The sequence below is a fragment of the Podarcis cretensis genome, assembly GCF_951804945.1.
Source record: "Podarcis cretensis genome assembly, chromosome: 5".
Classification (NCBI taxonomy): domain Eukaryota; kingdom Metazoa; phylum Chordata; class Lepidosauria; order Squamata; family Lacertidae; genus Podarcis; species Podarcis cretensis.
In genome coordinates, this window is record NC_137174.1 from 37,946,496 (window position 1) to 37,965,042 (window position 18,547).

Consider the following 18,547-nt stretch of genomic DNA (forward strand, 5'->3'; position numbering starts at 1 on the left):
GAGTGGCTGGGGAAACTCAGCCAGATGGGCGGGGTATAAATAATAAATTATTATTATTATTATTATATAAGCTACTGTATTTTGCTGCTGCCCTAAAGCAGCAACAAAAAATGTCTATCTAGGAGACAGGCATTTCTGGGCACATTCTGCCCATGCACAAAGCCCTGTCAGAGTGGCCATTCCAACATTGTTGTTTTTCAAGATATATTTTTATCTGCAGCAGTTCTTCTTATGGTTCAACTTTACAGTTTTGTGTAGGAATCACTGCTTGGTTCTGGTGAAGGCAGGCAGGTTTGCAATGTTTTGGATGGATGGATGGATGGATGGATGTGTGTGTATGTGTGTGTGTGTGTGTGTGTGTGTGTGAGAGAGAGAGAGAGAGAGAGAGAGAGAGAGAGAGAGATGGAGTGTCTCGCTTTTTGATTGGTCTTGTCTGCCACTTGGGATATGTGGTCCTCCCGCAAACATAACCCACCTGAAAACGTGGCACTTGATCCTGAAATGTTTGTCCACTCCTGATTTAAGGCAATCATATGTTTCAGGAATATATGAGGCTAAATGAAATAAGAACATTGTAAAGAAAACCTGAGGGACGCAGGTGGCGCTATGGGTAAAAGCCTCAGCGCCTAGGGCTTGCCGATCGAAAGGTCGGCGGTTCGAATCTCTGCGGCGGGGTGCGCTCCCGCTGCTCGGTCCCAGCGCCTGCCAACCTAGCAGTTCGAAAGCACCTCCGGGTGCAAGTAGATAAATAGGGACCGCTTACCAGCGGGAAGGTAAACGGCGTTTCCGTGTGCGGCTCTGGCTCGCCAGAGCAGCGATGTCATGCTGGCCACGTGACCCGGAAGTGTCTCCGGACAGCGCTGGCCCCTGGCCTCTTGAGTGAGATGGGCGCACAACCCCAGAGTCTGTCAAGACTGGCCCGTACGGGCAGGGGTACCTTTACCTTTTTTAAAGAAAACCTTATTTTAAAAATAATGACAATTTTTTAAAAAAGTTAAAACCCGTACAACACAACCGGTCTGAAAAACCTTTGCTATTTGAAGGCAGCATTCTGTTCGATGCTTTGTTGTTAAAAGGGTTCTGCAGAGTGGGCTGGACAGGAGTCGAGTGCAGTGCTAAGTGTGGTGGTCCTGGTGGCTGGAGCTCATGCTTGCTCTACCACAAACCAGTCAAGATCAAAGCACGTCTGAACATGAGCCTTTCTTTCTTTAAGAAAAGAAACTTCAGAATTGTACTAGCCAGTTTTGTCTGGCGAGATTGCAAGATAGGACGTTTTTCTTGTAGCATGGTCTCTAGTTTGGCATCTGTTCACCTAGTGCCATACAACCAACAATATCTGTTTCCAGATTGGTGTGCGATACCTACAAGGTGATTCATTGCAAAGAGTTTGCATGCCAAATTGGATAGCGATTTTACAAACACAAAGTACGGGAATTTCCAAAATATAAGGCATTACACCCCAATGGGATTTCTGAGAACGAGCAGTGACTATTTACAGTCAAGTTAACGTAGGCTGGGGAGGTGGCATAATGAGAAGAGTTAAGGAAAACAGGGATGAGGAACTGAAGGAAAATGAAGGTGATCTCATGTATTTTAGGGGATAGGAGAGGATGATTTCATGAACTTTGAGAAACACACCACGGCATACATAGATACAATTTGCCTAGCTGTTTGATTTGCCTTAACGTTCACCAGCTATTAAAAAAAGACACAGAGAGCGTTGGTGGCATAGCCAATTATGTTTTATTCATTTAAAAACCATTTCCTCATACAGGTTCCCTGATAAATTATATCCCCAGCTTTTAGCTGTGGGATAGCAGAGTGCAAACAGGAGTGTATTTCAAGCAAACAAAATGGCTGCAACAGTCTTAAGAGGCACCCTGACGCTCTGAATTTGGGGTTCACTCTTTTTTTCTGCATACACACACACAAAATGTTTGATGGAAGGTAGAAGAGGCACTATATAAATTTTCTGCTACACGCAATTGTCGCCACACATTCCCTCAGGTGGGCTACATCCTCACAGAGACTCGTATATTAGAAACATTTTCCTTTCTGCCCCAAGATTCTGAAAATGCATTTCTGGAAACAGACAATATATAAAGCAGAAAATATTAATCCAGTAAAACAAACTACATATATCTTTAAGATCGAAACAGGAGTGTTTGGCAGTAATTTTGTTGACTATTTGCATGGGAGTATTTGGTCATGGAAAATAAAAACAAACCATTTCTACTGGCTCCAGCTGTGCAAATACGGCACAATCAGTAGTTTAGAATTTACATTACCACTCTAAAACAAAACTGTTTCCTGTTTTCGTAGATACTGTTAAGGACTAACCCTTTGTAAAACAATAATAATGAGAACAGAAGTGCATATCATGGGAACAGGAACTGTGGTCCTTTAGAATCTTGCTGCTTTTTTTTAAAACAAGCCATTATTTTCTGTCAAAAATACATGGGAGCGACAAGACATACCTACAAGTTTGTCCTTGTATTTAATCTGCACAGAAGTCAATATGGGCTAACAGCTCCCTATGCTGGCTTGTAGGATATTGTGCTTTGCATTTGGGGCACTCCAGGAAACTTTCATCAAGAAGATTTGAACGTTTGGGTGAAGGACATTTGTTCTGTATTGTCAGCTTGTCTTCAAAGGCAGCCTGGAAGTTGTGTAAGACTTCTGTACATCCTCCACACTCTGGAAGCTTCTGAAAAAAATGAATTGGTGCATCTAAATATTTCCCACTACAAATTAGTAATATTCCTTTATAGGTCCAGCCAATCTTCTTAGCACTACACTGAATTCCACCCAACGACTCTAGAAACACAGTACTACTCACTGAGGGCTCAAGGCGAGTTATTTGGTCCCTTGCCTTGCGCAGCTCCTTAAGTACTTTGCTCAACTGATGCTGCAAGTTCTGACGGTCAAGCTTCTCATTCTCAAAATCGGATGTGCATGCCTGGATCTGGCAAGAAACGTTGGGTGAAAAATCAGAGAGTCTGTTACACACGGCGGATTTCATGCTATAATTACATGAGCTCCTTAGGAAAACAAAAGGTTGGATCTAAAGCAAATAAATAAATTAAAGCCTATTTTGAAGGGTCTGTGCAATGTATTTTTAATGTTCTGCTACTGCATATACACACACAGTTGTTAAGTCCTTTAATATTTCTAAAAACATTACTACCATAACTGTAGAATTAAAAGAGTAGAGATTCTACAGAGGGATGCCAATTAAATGATTAATGGATTTTAAATTCCCACTTTCCTGTCAGCAGTAAGTACCAAGACAAATCACTATCATGAAAAATGCACAATATATCTCAGTATCAGGAAGAACAGCTTACTTGCTTGTATTGTAATAAAACTGCCTAAAATATTAACATGAATATTATGCCTATGGGTTTTAGTTCTGACTGAAAAGTGTCATTAAAATAACAGTGTGTAACCTGGTACCTGCTGTTCCAAAGCTGTTATCCTCGTGTGTTCTTCCTGCTGTTTTAGCAAAGATCTCTGAAGCATCTCAACCTATACCATGTGTAAAAGACTATATTAACAAGACAATTCTATAAGGTGGTTTCAAATAATCAACCTATGTAAATCCATGGGTCTTTGTTGGTTTTATACAACCTTACTGGTAAGATGGTAGAGCTGCTGCTCCAGGTTCCTTGCTTTTAAAAGTTTTTAAGCATGCTGAACAAGTATTTTAGGAACAAACATATTATTGGAATTGTGTTATATATTGCTTTTATTGTTGCACTTTAAAGTGTTGTAACCCACCCTTGGACTTCAGAGTGAAGGGCGGGTAATAAATTAAATTAACAATATTTTGCTTCTACTTGGTTATGCATCTCACCTAAGAAAAAGGGGCAGGGTAAAGAACAGTGATTTCCTCCTTTTCCTGCTGCCTCCCCCCCTCCCATGCTTCTTTGCTCAACTCACACCCAAGGAGACCCATGAATGGAAGCACGTATTGCTTGCCAATATAGGACAGGTATCTAAGCAAAGATGCTGCCTGTCCACATTTGGTTGATTTCAGTGGTAAGGGCCCTTGAAATGTACATTCCTTTGAAAGCAATGCAGTGTGGCTAATCAGCATTGGAACTTACCACATTTATATGTGCATCTGATATAATTCACAGCCCCTTGAATTATGGAGGGGGAAAGGGGTAGGGATCATGCTAGGCTTGGAGGTCATCTTCCACCCCAACTCCATAAATGTGTAAATTGTGAAAGTGAAGTCAGCAAATCCCCTATATACCTACCTGAGATGAGAGTGCTTGCGTTCGTTTCCTTTCTTCCTCAAGCTGGTCTCTGGTCACTTCATTTTCTTGAGTAAGCCTCTGCAGCATCTGCCCTTTGAGGTTGTTTTCATCCTGAAGAGTCTGAATGTCAGCCTGCTTGTGGGACTTTAGTAGACTATTTAAATTCATCACCTCCTGCTTGGCTTCGTCATACTTCCTTTTGAATTCAATGAGGTCAGAATGCAGCTGGGCTACGGAACGCCTTTCTGTCTCTAGATCATTTCTGGCAGCTAGCAACAACTGCTCGTAATATCTTTGCTTATCTTCTGGCAGGAACCCACAACAGAACATGGAAGAGAAGGGGGGGGGATGCTTCAACAAAGATCCTTAGCAAACTCGCACCCGCAGAACATATTTGTAAACAAAAATGAACAGCCTTATTCTAGACTCTGCCTTGTCCCTCGCAGTAAGCTATATTTCCTTATTCAAACTTACTCAGAAGGAAATTTAAGACACTAATACGTTGTTAAAGAAGAACATATTCTACACCAGGATAGGGGGCAGATCCAATCCACGCCACTATGTGGCAATCTTGCAATTCCTCAGGAAAGGAAAGAAGGGCCCCTGCTATGTTCAGCAGACTCTACACAGCCAAACTGCTGGGGCTAAACAGCAATGGCACCATGAAGGGCCCCCAACTCTAGCCCTCAACAACTTGGCAAAAGTTTTGAATAGGACCAAGGCACATGCCTTTTATCAGAGGACAAGGCTGGCCCCATCACTTCCTGATGATTCCATGAAGTCCATCCCTTTGATGACTGAGGACTCACAGAACCACCACAGAGCTAATCGTGGGACAGACTTCCTCACAGCGCTACAGCCAGGTTATAGATCATCAACAGCTAAATCAGCTAAAAACCGCCAGATGCTTAATGAGCGTGTTTTATAGTTACAAGAGAAAACCGATCGGTTTCCAGGAAGAAACCAGACACTATGTATTTGATGGATATGAAATCAGCACAGGCAAGCAAACTGTAAGGCAACAATGACCTGTTATCAAGAAGTTTCTCCACAAGTTTTCTGCTCTACAGAGGTAGCTAGTTCTTAAGAGATGCACACACTCCATAAGAGTCGTATATTTTTCTAATTATCCATGCTTTAAAATCCACACCTACAAATCAACTTCATATGGCTGCTACAAAAATGAATGTCACATGCTGGTGTCTTGAGCAATGCCAAGACAACTCAATATTTATTTATCCCAACACCCATGATTTGCAGCTAAGTAACGATCAGTATATATTTATACACCATTTTTTTTTTTTTTTTTTACAGCACGTGTATAAGTATCCAAAAAGAGTGATAATTTAATTTAGTTTTATGCTTGTAAGTGTTCATAGCTAAAAACAGAAAACTGATCTGGGATATCTTTCTCCATATAAACTACTTTGTCGTGCAATCTGTTGATTTTATAATGAATGATTTTAGAGTGTTGTTTGTGCTGTACTTTTGTACTGTTTTATTATTGTTAGCCGCCCTGAGCCCCGGCTTCGGCTGGGGAGGGTGGGATATAAATAAAATTTATTAGTATTATTATTATTGAGCCTAAAGAAAAGCCAGCTAATACCTTCTGCCCTGGTTTCATTTGGTTGGTGCTGGTTAACAGTTTCCAGCTGCTGTTCCAGTTCAAAGAGCCTTGCCACAAGGCTCTGAACGTAGGCCTCTCGCTGTTGGTCATATATTAGCCACTGCTGGTTTTTCTCCAGAGCCTTGAGAGGGAAGATAATAAGTAAGTTGGTTAAGAGTTGCTTCAAGTACCTTTCTGTAAGTCATATGTATTATCAGTACACGAAAAGTATCCTGCTTGGTACAGGTGCCTCAGTCTAAAGAAGACTGTGTTTTTCAACTTTATGCTTTCTGCCAGTTTTGAAATATTTAACTGTTAAAGATCATCCGAACACAAGTTTTAATAAATAAAATTCAACTTTACTTTGACTGCAAGGTGTACCTTGGAATTTCTGTCAATCACTCACACATGCCTGTTTTTGCTTTTATTTATGCAAGAGGTGTTTAGCTGTTATCAACCTAATAAAACATGCCTAATACCACCAAGGAGCACTCCCCTAAATCTGAGAAACACCCTTTGGGTATTAAGAAGTGCTGCCATCACATGTTTTCCTCAAAGTGATTCACAGTGTCAGAAACTAAATACACATAAATGAACTTACTTTTAATCAAACAACCAGATCAGCTTTTATTTAAGATCAGGAAAACCTTGTAAAGATAGGGCAAGTATAGGCATACCATCTGCTGATGTCATTGGTTATCTCTTGCAAACAATACAGATTGTGAAATACTCCGGGAAACAGAAGCTACTTGAGAGATTTTCCAAAGCACTTTTAAGCAAGTATTATTCTTAAGATTCACTTCTAACAATGACAATGCTACTGAAACCACACTTATTCACATTATGAAGCCTCAAGATATTTGCTTCAACATACGATTCCAAGAGTTAATTATACTGTTTTAATAAGATCAGCAAATTGTTATTTTGTAATATAATTGCATATTTTGAATGTTAAAGAAAAACAGACACCCAAAACAAGCTGTAAAGTTGGCTACGGATAGGCAAAGCAATTACTAAAACGTGGTAGGAGGTTGTGTTTCTTATTCCAAGACCTATAAAAATTTATGACTCCGTGCAGCCCAAACAGTCTGTACCTGTGCTACCTGGTAAATCTCCTTTCTACGTTAACTTTGGCCAGGATCCAAAGAACTACTTGGGCCCGGAAACAGGCTTGTGCTAGTGCAGTGAAATTTGACTTTTTCTTGAACCGCCACCTCCCAAGTCATATTGAACAGTCTTCAAAATGGTTTTTAATTTCTGGAGTAGTTTGTATGCATCCCAGTGGCTGCAGTTAGGGGGCATTATATACTTTCTTCCAAGGCTCACAGTACTATTTTCGTGTGTGTGTGTGTGTGTGTGTGTATTTGACATATGGAAAAGTTAGCTACACCAACGTAAAGGGCAGCATCCAACAAAGTAGTCTGTTAACACAAGGACTTCCATCTAAACAATGTGACTTTCCCTGCCTCTCTTCTGCGCACCTCCTAGACTGCTCTGGGTGTTCCCCCAATCCTCCAGAGCAAATTTAGTTAGGGTGTGTAGGGAGGGAAAGTTCTGTTGTGCAGCCATAAATCCTTGTGATAACAGAACTACTTCATTGGACACTGCCCAAAATCATAGGCATTCAGTCCTGAGGCTCGCCTACAACTCTATACAACAGTTCAAGCTTTGAGATATGCATTTCTATACAATTAACCACTCTAATTGCTAGTTTACTGAGAGTGTAGTAGCAGAGGCTTATACACAGTCAAAAGGTAAATGTCAGTCTTGAAACATTATTTTGTATTATTTCACACCTATGGAGGGAAATGCAGAGCTTGTTCACCTGTTGCTGTCCCTTTTGCTTTAAAAAATAATAATTCTAAAAGATGCACAGTATTAAGCATACTTAGATGCAGGTATGTAGCAAGGAATGAAGCCATGACACAGGTAGGGCAGTGGCTCCATCTGAGCAAGTGAGCAATAGCAGATGCCAAAGAGACCAGAAAAATTTGGTCTGCATGTAAACACCCTGGTGACTAAATACAAGGATTCATCTGTAGATCTCAGGGAAGTTGCAATATTAAAAACTCAAAATGCATAATAAGAACAAAAATAAACCAACAATTCTCCTTTCCACAACACATTCATCACATAAAGCTTGATTGGGGAAATTTGCCCTTCTTTGAAGGAATCGTAAAACACCTGAACATAAACTTGGATTCAGAAGCACAACCTATTGATAGGGCGTCATCTGTGGTGCAGTGCCGAGACAATCCCACAAGCCAGTCACAGTTACTAGTTTGTGTAACATTTTTTGAAGAAATGCTGGGCTGTATAATTCTCATTTATGGTCAAGTAAAGGAGACTCATGGAAGCAGGTATAGCTCACTGAATCCTGCCCCCACCCCAAGTGAGGAGACCGAGTAGAGATCTGAACATGGCCCAAACACAGCACTCTAAACATTGCCAATTCACATTTCTGCAGCACAAGTATAATTAGAAGTGTCACTTACAATGCCAGCTAGAACACTGCTAACGTCTTAAAGGCTACTTGCATTTTAATGCAAAGCAGCCCGTAAAGTACCATTTCATATCTGCCTGGGAACTAATTCTTATGTGAAGTTGCGGGTGAATAATGGGCTGGAGCTGTTGCCTTCAAGTTCTGAGTTGTCTCCCAAATGCTTGTGAATGTAAATCTGGACTAGACAATAGACCTTGGTCTTATCTAGCATGGTGGTTCCACTTCTTGCACTCTTAAGTTTACATAGGAAGCTGCCTTATTCACAGGGATAACATGGGTCCATCTAGCTCATTATTATCTACAATGACTAGCAGAGCTTCAAACGTGGGTCTCTCCCAGCCCCACCTGGAGATGCCAGGGATTGATTCTGCAACATTCTGCCTGCAAAGCAGACGTTCTGCCACTTAGCTCTACCATATACATCTATTTGGGAGGAAGCCCCGTTTCGAGGCCCTAGAACTTGCTTTCAAGTAAAAATGCAAGGGATTGGCCTGAACTATTAGTTATTTCTCTTCAGTAGTATATATACACACACATAGTGCCATTTTAAAAAGAATCTTACATCTTTCAGTTGGATTTCAACTTCATTTGCTGGTGTTCCAGTGCAGTTTATAGCAGTTTCCTGCAAAACACAAACCAGTTCAACAGTTTAATTTTGCTAAGCTGGGTGTACATGTCTCTTATTTTTAGACAAGAATATATACAACCACATCACGGCATGCATTCTTCTAAGACCAACGTGTTCTATGTAATAGGGAAAGCATCGTTTTAAAAAGCCAATTGACTTCTTATGCGCACTACATCAAATATATTCTGAAGAATTATTTTCTTCTGTATTGTAGGTTGAAAAGGAACTACCTGCAATAGAAAAACTTCATTAAATTCACTATGGGATATGTCCCCAAACTCTCAGATTCCTTTGATTAAGCTCCAATGATATTGCTTTGATTGCTCTGACCAACTACATCCCCAAAGAATATAAAATATTACACATCAACATTACATAAAAACCAATTAAAATGCAACATGATTCAGCCAATACACTTGAAGCAAGCACCATGGCAGCAATACAGGATAGGTTAATATATTCTTCATAGAAAACTAGTCCTACAAATGCTTTTGCAGCATGGCGCACCTTCAGCAACTAGAACAAGGGTATTAATGCAGTGCTAGATGCACCTCTGGGATAGATTGTTCCAGAGGTGGGGAAAGATGACATAAAAAACCCTACACCCATCCCTCTGCTTCACCCAGGATGGGACAACCATGAGGGAAGAGGCATTCTGTCATATATTTTGGCTCCAAACAGTTTAGGAATGGATGTGTTACTAGCACCTTGAGTTGGACCCAGAAGCATACCAACAAGTGCAACTCCTTCAAAGTTGGTGTGGCCTATGTTCATACTCGGCTGCATTTTGCACTAGTTGCAACTTTTACGTAACAGGTGCTAAAATGGATTTCAAAAGATTTCATATTTTAGGTATTGGGAACTATTTTCAGCAGACACTATTAAGTTACACACCGAGTTATTTGCCAATCTGCACCTTCCAAACCCAAATGGGGATTCAGAGGGCTTTTGCAATACTAGGGGAATATATATCTATATAGCTACACACACACACCCTTTGGAAACCTTTTCGGTTTATTCAACTCAGTCCTACAGGAGTAAGTATATTGCCCATTAGCAGAAATTAATTCCCTTCTAGCACAAGGCTGATCCGACTTGAACGTAACCTGCGTTCAAAATGCATTTTCAACAGTTGCACATCCTAGCCACAATCCCATATAAACATAAGTATGCTTAAGCATACCAGGGACGCAGGTGGCGCTGTGGGTTAAAGCCTCAGCGCCTAGGACTTGCCGATCGAAAGGTCGGCGGTTCGAATCCCTGCGGCGGGGTGCGCTCCCGCTGCTCGGTCCCAGCGCCTGCCAACCTAGCAGTTCGAAAGCACCTCCGGGTGCAAATAGATAAATAGGGACCGCTTACCAGCGGGAAGGTAAGCGGCGTTTCCGTGTGCGGCTCTGGCTCTGGCTCTGGCTCTGGCTCTGGCCGGAGCAGCGATGTCACGCTGGCCACGTGACCCGGAAGTGTCTCCGGACAGCGCTGGCCCCTGGCCTCTTAAGTGAGATGGGCGCACAACCCCAGAGTCTGTCAAGACTGGCCCGTACGGGCAGGGGTACCTTTACCTTTATGCTTAAGCTATTGAAATCAATCGGCTTAAGTGCATTCAATTCTGTACTGGACTGTGGCCAAGGGGTTTAAATACTAGGATTCCCAAATAGCATACTAAAAATTAAACAAGGCGCTAACTTGTTGCCGGCCCTAAAATATCAGGACTAACTTCTTTTCCTGTAAATGTTTGATCACCAATTGAAAACACACACAGCCAGCCTGTAACTTATACAGTGGTACCTCGGTTTATGAACAGTCCTGTTTACAAACTATTCGGTTTACGAACTCCGCAAAACCGGAAGTAGTGTTCCAGTTTGCGAACTTTACCTCAGTCTACGAACGGAATCCGAATGGTGGAAGGGCACCGCCGGCGGGAGGCCTCATTAGGGAAAGTGTGGTTTAAGAACGGACTTCAGGAACAGATTAAGTTCGTAAATCGAGATACCACTGTATATGCTGTTTCACACAATGTAGCTGATATTCTATTGCCACCTACCTTCTCTTCATGGTATTGCCATAATTGTTTTCCACAATATTCTACGTCGAAGCAAAAGCCTTTTGCAAGGAATCAGACTCACCAACATTCCATTTATCAAACTAGAGATTACTAAAGTTATCTGCTGATGTTAACAATGCTAAAAGTCTGTCGGTGTTAGCAATGGGATAATTAACGGGCTAGCAAAGCTGTCAAATTGTGGAACTTGCTCCAGCAGGAGACAGCAATGGCTTTACAAGAAGATTGGATAATTTGATGGAGGATGAGCCTATCAAAGGCCGTTCGCCACAATGGCTGTGTTCTACCTTCACTGTCGGAGGCAGTATGTCTCCGAATGCCAGTTGCTGGGAATAGCAGGTAGGCAGAGTGCTTGCGTGTTTCCCACAGGCCACTGTGAGAACAGGATGCAGGACTAGATGGGCTATTGGCCTGATCCAGTAGGCTCTTTTTACGCTTCTTATGTTAAAAGAATTTGGTCTAAGCTGATGCTATGCATCAGTTAGAACAGCGATGTCCATACGGTCGACCACAACTATGGCCCCATAAGCCACCTAACACAACCCCCTGCTCAGTGCAGGAATTCCAGAGTCAGAGCATCCCTAATAGATGGCTGCCCAGCTTCTATTTGAAGGCCTGATGCAAAAACAACAACAACAACTCACCACCACTGTAGGCAATTGGTTCCATTGTCAAACTGCCCTTACCATCAGGAACATTAAGCTAATGCTGTTTTAATTGTAAATGGTATGGCTTTCAGTAGTGAATGTATGGAAGTGAGAGCTGGACCATAAAGAAGGCTGATAGCCGCAGAATTGATGCTTTTGAATTATGGAGGAGACTCTTGAGAGTCCCATGGACTGCAAGAAGATCAAACGTATCCATTCTTAAGGAGCCCCGAGTGCTCACTGGAAGGACAGATCGTGAAGCTGAGGCTCCAATACTTTGGCCACCTCATGAGAAGAGAAGACTCCCTGGAAAAGACCCTGATGTTGGGAAAGATGGAGGGCACAAGGAGAAGGGGACGTCAGAGGACGAGGTGGTTGGACAGTGTTCTCGAAGCTACCAGCATGAGTTTGACCAAACTGCAGGAGGAAGACAGGAGTGCCTGGCATGCTCTGGTCCACGGGGTCACGAAGAGTTGGACACAACTAAACAACAACAACATATAGCTATATTCTATCAATGTTTAATTATTTTTAAATTGTTTTCTATGCTTTAAGCACTTCTCATTTTTATCTGTAAGCTGTCATTTGTCCTGTCATGGAAAGTGGTGGGGTAATAAATATATAGCAACAGCCATAATAACTTACCTGGGAAATCTGCACATTATTGGCTCTATTTTCAAGGTCTGAACAATCTGTAGTAACTGCAGATAACTGGTTTTTCAACCGATCCACCTCTTCTGAGAGGGAATGAAGTAGCTGTTCTCTCTTTGCCACTTCCTGTGTTTTCTCTTCTAGTTGACTAAGCAGAGAAGTAACATCACCATTTTTACTTTTGATCTTCAGCTTGTCTTTCAGGAGCTGAATTTCTTGATTTTTCTCTCCAAGGATATTATTACATTTTGCATTTTCTGTTTCAAGGGCAAGTATTCTCTACATGAAATGTAAGCAAGCATATTATCACAGTTAACAAGCCAATTTTGAAATAAAAGATTCTTAATTGTACAGGGCAAGCAATCATACCGGTACTGTTAGCAACTATGATGGTATAATTGGTGTTTTGTGGCAAATTAATTGTTATCTCCCAAGTTATGACTTTGAGAAAGAAGACAGTTTAAAGGTTCAAAATTAACATTCAGCTTTTAAGTAATATGCAATACAAAATCACTCCATTTGTTAAATCTTCAATGATTCCTTTACAGTTAACAGCACAAGACAGGAAGTTTTGCATGCAGAAATGTTTATATCACCTCCAGGAATCTGTTCTTTTCTTCTGGTGTCATTTTTCTTTTGCCCTTAGTGAGGTCTTCCAAAGATTTTTTAAGGGCTGCATTCTCTTTCTTATATACCTGCAACTCAGATTCAGATTTGGAATCACCAGACTTCAATCCCCACTTGCCAATATTCATCTCTTTGATGTCCTTTGATGTCCTTCAGATTTTCTAAAAATAAATAAATAACCAGGTACCATTGAAGGAACAGCCGCTTCTGTCCTTGCATTATGTATGTTTCCTTGCAGTGTCCCAAGTGGCTTGTAATAAAGCCTCAATTCAAGTCTCATTAAATAAGCTGAATAACTCGTCTTTCAGCCTGATCTTAAGCAAGCTTACTCAGAAGTCTAACCAAATTCACTGGGACTTCCTCTATAGAAATTATTTTAAAAATTTGGAGCCATCGAGCTGTAATCAGTGTAGCACTAGGGAGAACTTTCCTTCAATGCTAGGATTTCGCACTGGGCAAAGGAACATTCTCTCCTTCTCCCCTCCCTAAATCTGTTCTGGAGTTCCCCTAATCCTCTAAAGCAGATTTGGAGGCAATGAAGGGTGCACAAGGGAGGAAAGGTGGGGGGGGGGAGGAGGAAGTACCACTGTGTGACAACTAATCCTTTTGCACAAATGTTTAATTGAATACCACACTTGGTCCCAAACATGCATAAAACAGGATTGTAGCAGTAAGTTTGACTCACAAACATTTTGAATAGAACAAAAATCCCCATTCAAAGAACCTAATATTTCCACTGAAATAGGCAGTGCTCCTTCCAAAGTTAAGAGCAGCAAAATTAAAAATGTGTAGAATTTGTGGGCTGATAGTTAGAATCAACAACATAACTGCAAAAAAAACAAACTGAAATATTTATGATCCCTGTTACAATTATAATACTTAGTCTGCAACAAAACATCACAACGAAATATATAAAAAATGCAGCTGTGTCTGCCACATCATGTGATGCTTGGAAAATATGGCACAAAGGAAATAGGAAGTACTGAAAGGTCATAAGGACTAATACATTTTATTATATACTGTAAAATTATTATTATATGAAACTACTAGTAGACTTCTGAGAGAATGGCTGGCATAATACATTTTGCCACCAGCAAAATCCCCCTATCAAGCTGTATAGTATGCAAGGTAAGTCAAGTTATTCTGATACCTGGGGCACAAAATCCCACAAGTACTTCCCCTTCATCCCTGGCAATAACAAATAACAATTTGCTGCCTTCTGTAACACCTCAAAACATTTGCCTTATTATTATGATTTATTATCATTAGAATGTCTTGCCTATCAGAAGCCCCAGGGTGCATTACAACATTACAAAGTACGATAGGTACTAAAATCAGGCATCAGATATTTTATGCAGCTTGCTACTCCCAGCATCAGATCCCTCTCCCATCTGAAGCTCAAGCACAATATAGTCTATTTCCACCTTCCCCCCCTCCCTTCACTACTTGCAGGCATATTTTCTTAACGCTTCGCTTTGTTATTTTTTAAAAAAACAACAACCGGAAATGTAGTGCAGGTGCAAGAGGCTGCAAATTTCTTCAGAGCCATCATGTTAAACCCCCACAGTGTTGCCACTTCTCCAATGAAAACTGGCCCTTCGACTATTGTTTGTCCCGTAGAGGAAAGATTACAGCCATTTCATCTCCAGGAGAGAAATCACACCCACCCACCCTGGATTTAGCAGATCTCCCACGCAGCACAATAGGGTTGTTTATTGTATTTGGTAGGAAACTTGAGGTGGCTAGAAAACACCTAGCGGACAAGTCAAAAAAGAGATGGTAGGGAGGAGGTTTCGCTATGTGGGCAGGCAAAATCTGGATAAGGCAGATCGCACACCTCCTGGAACATCACTGAGAATATCAGTGCTGATGAGGCGTTTGGTCCGTGGGTGTATACAGGGCCGGATTTAGGTTTGATGAGCTCCTAAGCTCCTGAAGGTAATGTGGCCCTTTATATGTCCAGCTGTCCTTTGTCAACAACAAATTGTTGCTGTTTTTTGGGTTGAATATATGCTATACGGTAATTTCTGGACCTAATAGGTATCTAAAGCCATTTGCGTAATTACAGTATGTATTTTAGCAAAGTAATTGTTGAACTGAAATATAAGTATATTAATAGTATATTAATAGAAGTATATTAATAGTGAAATACAACTGAGAAGTAGCATATTAATAGTGACATAATGATTAAGCTCTAACGTAAAATGATTTTTTTATCCATAACAAACTTAATAATGCAAACACATTGGCATTTGGCAATAACAGAAGTTCGTTTAGTAACACATGTTTTTCCTTTATAATTTTTTGGGGCCAAGGGAATGGACCCTAAGCTATAGCTTGTTTAGTTTATACGTAAATCCGGCACTGCATGCATGCATGTACAGTATTTCTGTTTCGTCCCTGCTGCAATAACAAAAGCATAACGCCCTCTCCCCTGGAGCGCCTTGTGGAAAAGCAGAGCAGGTGCGAGGCAGCGAAGCCAACCCAATATTCTGGGGACCCGCGTTTCTCTCCCTGACCCCAACCCACCCCTTCCTTCGCCCATCCCGAGCCGAGCTCTCTTTCCCCCACTCCGCTCCCTTTACCCGCTTTCTTTCAGCCTCGGATGGTCGCGAAACTGTGGAGAGACCCGGCGAGCGAGCGAGCGACGGGAGGACAGGGCAGCGTCAAGGCTGCTGCTGCTGCTGCTGCTGCTGCAACAACGGCGCCGCCGCCCCTCCCTTCCTTCCACTCTCCGGGAGGGACGCGGAGGGGAGCCGCTTTACCGCTCCTCTTCGAACCCGGCCCCGCCCGAGCGCTTGCTTCCGGGAGTTTGAATGCCGCGGCTCCGCTCGACGCCATTTCCGTTTCAGTTGGAAAGCGACGGGGCGCGAGAAGGGTCAGAACAAGACTAAACGCCGGCGGAGCTGGAGCTTGCGCGGAGAAGGCGGCGCGAACGGTGGTGATTCCGAGAGGGGTGGGGTTGAAGGAAGTAGGCGGAGAAAGAGGAGTGGGGAGGAGGACGTTGGAAGCTTGCATTTTTATTTTTTTTTGCGCGTCCGCCTCCTTTTTGGTGTATTTTAATGGGATGCGTTGCCCTGCTGTGGATTTTGCAGTTTCAGCATCCTTCGCCGCTGCAGAAGCGTTTTTAAAATTTCCATCAGCATTTCTGGTATGGGTGGTTTTCAATGTAGGAACGTCTGAGCGGATCGACGCTGATTAGCTCGTGTGTAACCTCGTGCGAAAGAACACAGCAAAGCAAATAATAATAATCGGTGCTTTTTTTCTAAAACAAACAAAAACAATGTTTAGAGGTGCTTTCATTCTGACTCAAGATAATCACCATTTTGTAGTTCAAGCTGGGGAAATAAATACAGTAAATGGACAAAAGTACAAAGATTCACAAAATGTTTAGGGGTATGCGTCTCCCCAGAAAAAAGGCACTGAATAATAATAATAATAATAATAATAATAATAATAGACGGAGCTTCTTTTGAGCAATCTTAACCAGAGACTAGGTTTGCCATATGGTGCAGATTTTGCTCACTTGGTTACACCGGCATGCGCGGGAGTAAGGGCTGCACGACGTGTGGGAAGGGATGTGCATCAATGACAGAGCCTCCGTGTGAAATCCCAGACAGCTGCTGCTGGCCTGTGTAGACATTACTGAGATGACTAGACATGCTTCCTATGTGATTTGGTACCTGAGATTGGAAAATACGAATAAGCACCACATGGCACTAACAAGGTGACACATGTCTCATCCCAAGGAAGTAACATGGAGTCCAGACTTTTTATGATGGTACAGGATTATAACCTAAATCCTGTACCGTCATAAAAAGTCTGGACTCCATGTTACTTCCTTGGGAGGAACTCGTGACTGTCAGTGAGTAACTAATCTGCTGAGAACTACATGGGCGAAAGCTTTCCCCAAGTACCCAGCAGGGGGATTCCACAGTTGTTATAATCATGGTGGTTACCTTTGTTCTTATAGGGTCACAATGATGGGGTTGCACATGTCTTATGGCACAGATCCTTTCCCCCAACACTGCAAGAGAAGGCTGTAGAGGTGCATCATGAGGGAGGACTTAAGGCTTTCAGCACTTCTGTTGGGATTCCGTCCTGTCCTGGGTCTTTACCACATGCCTGAGAGTTGATGACAAACTTCAGCTTGTCAAGGGAAGGAGGGAAATCCAGCTCTTCCAAGACAGGCAGAATCTGTGTTGGGACTCAGATAGATTGGTAAAGAAAATGTGTTTTATATGCACTGTATATGAATAACACTGTGACACTAGATGGTGCTGTGGAGTCCCATCTTTCTCTATATGTATAAGTTAAGGTAAAGGTAAAGGACCGCTGACAGTTAAGTCCAGTTGTGAACAACTCTGGGGCTGCGGCGCTCATCTTACTTTACAGGCCGAGGAAGCCAGCGTTTGTCCGCTCTGCAGACAGTTTTTCCGGGTCATGTGGCCAGCATGTCTAAGCCGCTTCTGCCGCGACGGAACACCGAAACCAGAGCAGCACATGGAAATGCCGTTTACCTTCCCACCAGAGCGGTACCTATTTATCTACTTTTTAGAGTGCTTTTGAACTGCTAGGCTGGCAGGAGCTGGGACCAAAGGGATTCGAACCGCCGACCTCCTGATCGGCAAGCCCAAGAGGGTCAGTGGTTTAGACCACAGCGCCACCCGTGTTCCCGTCTATATAAGTTTACAATGTGTTTAACTGAATCGCTTCTTTGACCTGTCTAGATCCAGCCTTGGAGACCATTTTTTCCAACGAGTACAGTTTTTGATAGTGCTTTGCCCATCTATTAACAGTAGAATCATAGAATTGTAGAGCTGGAAGGAACTCTGAAGGTCTAACCCCTTGGGATGCAGGAATGTCAGTTAAATCCAACCTCTGCTTAAAAACCTCCAAAGAAAGAGTTCACCACCTTCCGAGGGAGTCCGTTCCACTGTCAAACAGCTCTTACTGTCAGAAACTTTTTCTTGATGTTTAGTCAGAATCTCCTTTCTTATAATGTGGATGCATTGGTTCAGGTCCTAGACTTTGGAGCAGGAGAAAACAAACTTGCTGTGTCTTCTATGTATCAGCATCAAAAAAGGCTATTTGTATCAGGCTATGTATCAGCATCAAAAAAGGCTATTTGTATCAGCATCAAAAAAGGCTATTTGTTGCCTTGCAAAAAACAAAAAACAAAAAAAACATTCTTTGGGGATGGGAACATTCGTTGGAGACATCCTGGCACTGGTAAGTAAGACCCTTAAGAAAAGCCTTTATCCTGATTATTATTATAAAACTATAATTTAATCTCTATCTCTGTTGTTAGTGTGCGTGGAATTCTGACATCATGGCATGCAAGAACATGGAGGGATAAATTGGCTGTACTTATCTTGCACAAGTCAATGGACTTTAAAATGCCATTTATTCTAGTGGCCTACCTGCCATGGCTCTTTTGATTCTCAAGTGATGACTAATTAAAGATGACTAATTAAAGAGAGAGGCCTGCTAGATTGTAATGTTAAAGTGATGTCTAGAATGTGTAAGATGTTATTTGAATGGGAGACAAAAGATGAACA

The 18,547-nt window shown here is 42.0% G+C and overlaps 1 protein-coding gene across 5 annotated transcripts; it reads right to left on the reverse strand.

The window, feature by feature from the left end:
• Nucleotides 1-1,724: 1,724 nt before the first annotated feature.
• CEP55 (centrosomal protein 55) lies at nucleotides 1,725-15,804 on the reverse strand. 5 transcript variants are annotated; one of them, XM_079976573.1, is made up of 10 exons: nucleotides 15,572-15,801; nucleotides 12,956-13,147; nucleotides 12,354-12,638; nucleotides 8,937-8,996; nucleotides 5,872-6,013; nucleotides 4,266-4,570; nucleotides 3,457-3,528; nucleotides 2,840-2,965; nucleotides 2,478-2,707; nucleotides 1,725-2,082 (listed from the first exon to the last, which is right to left on the reverse strand). In XM_079976573.1, exons 2-9 carry the CDS (start codon nucleotides 13,112-13,114, stop codon nucleotides 2,498-2,500), a joined length of 1,359 nt encoding a protein of 452 aa, XP_079832699.1. In that variant the 5' UTR covers nucleotides 13,115-13,147; nucleotides 15,572-15,801; the 3' UTR covers nucleotides 1,725-2,082; nucleotides 2,478-2,497. The 5 variants fall into 5 exon arrangements, with proteins under 5 accessions (XP_079832699.1, XP_079832701.1, XP_079832700.1 ...); XM_079976575.1 differs by having other exon boundaries at nucleotides 1,725-2,704; nucleotides 15,572-15,804; XM_079976574.1 differs by having other exon boundaries at nucleotides 1,725-2,707; nucleotides 4,266-4,567; nucleotides 15,572-15,803.
• Nucleotides 15,805-18,547: the final 2,743 nt, after the last annotated feature.

What these genes read in the sequence shown, in the direction of transcription:
- CEP55 (XM_079976573.1), bottom strand. Translation starts at nt 13,114, where the DNA reads ATGAATATTGGCAAGTGGGGATTGAAGTCTGGTGATTCCAAATCTGAA. An exon ending in AAATGAAACCAGGGCAGAAG is followed by an intron (nt 4,571 to 5,871) that starts GTATTAGCTGGC and finishes GGTTCCTGCCAG; the next exon opens with AAGATAAGCAAAGATATTAC. An exon ending in CGCAAGCACTCTCATCTCAG is followed by an intron (nt 3,529 to 4,265) that starts GTAGGTATATAG and finishes CACATGGTATAG; the next exon opens with GTTGAGATGCTTCAGAGATC.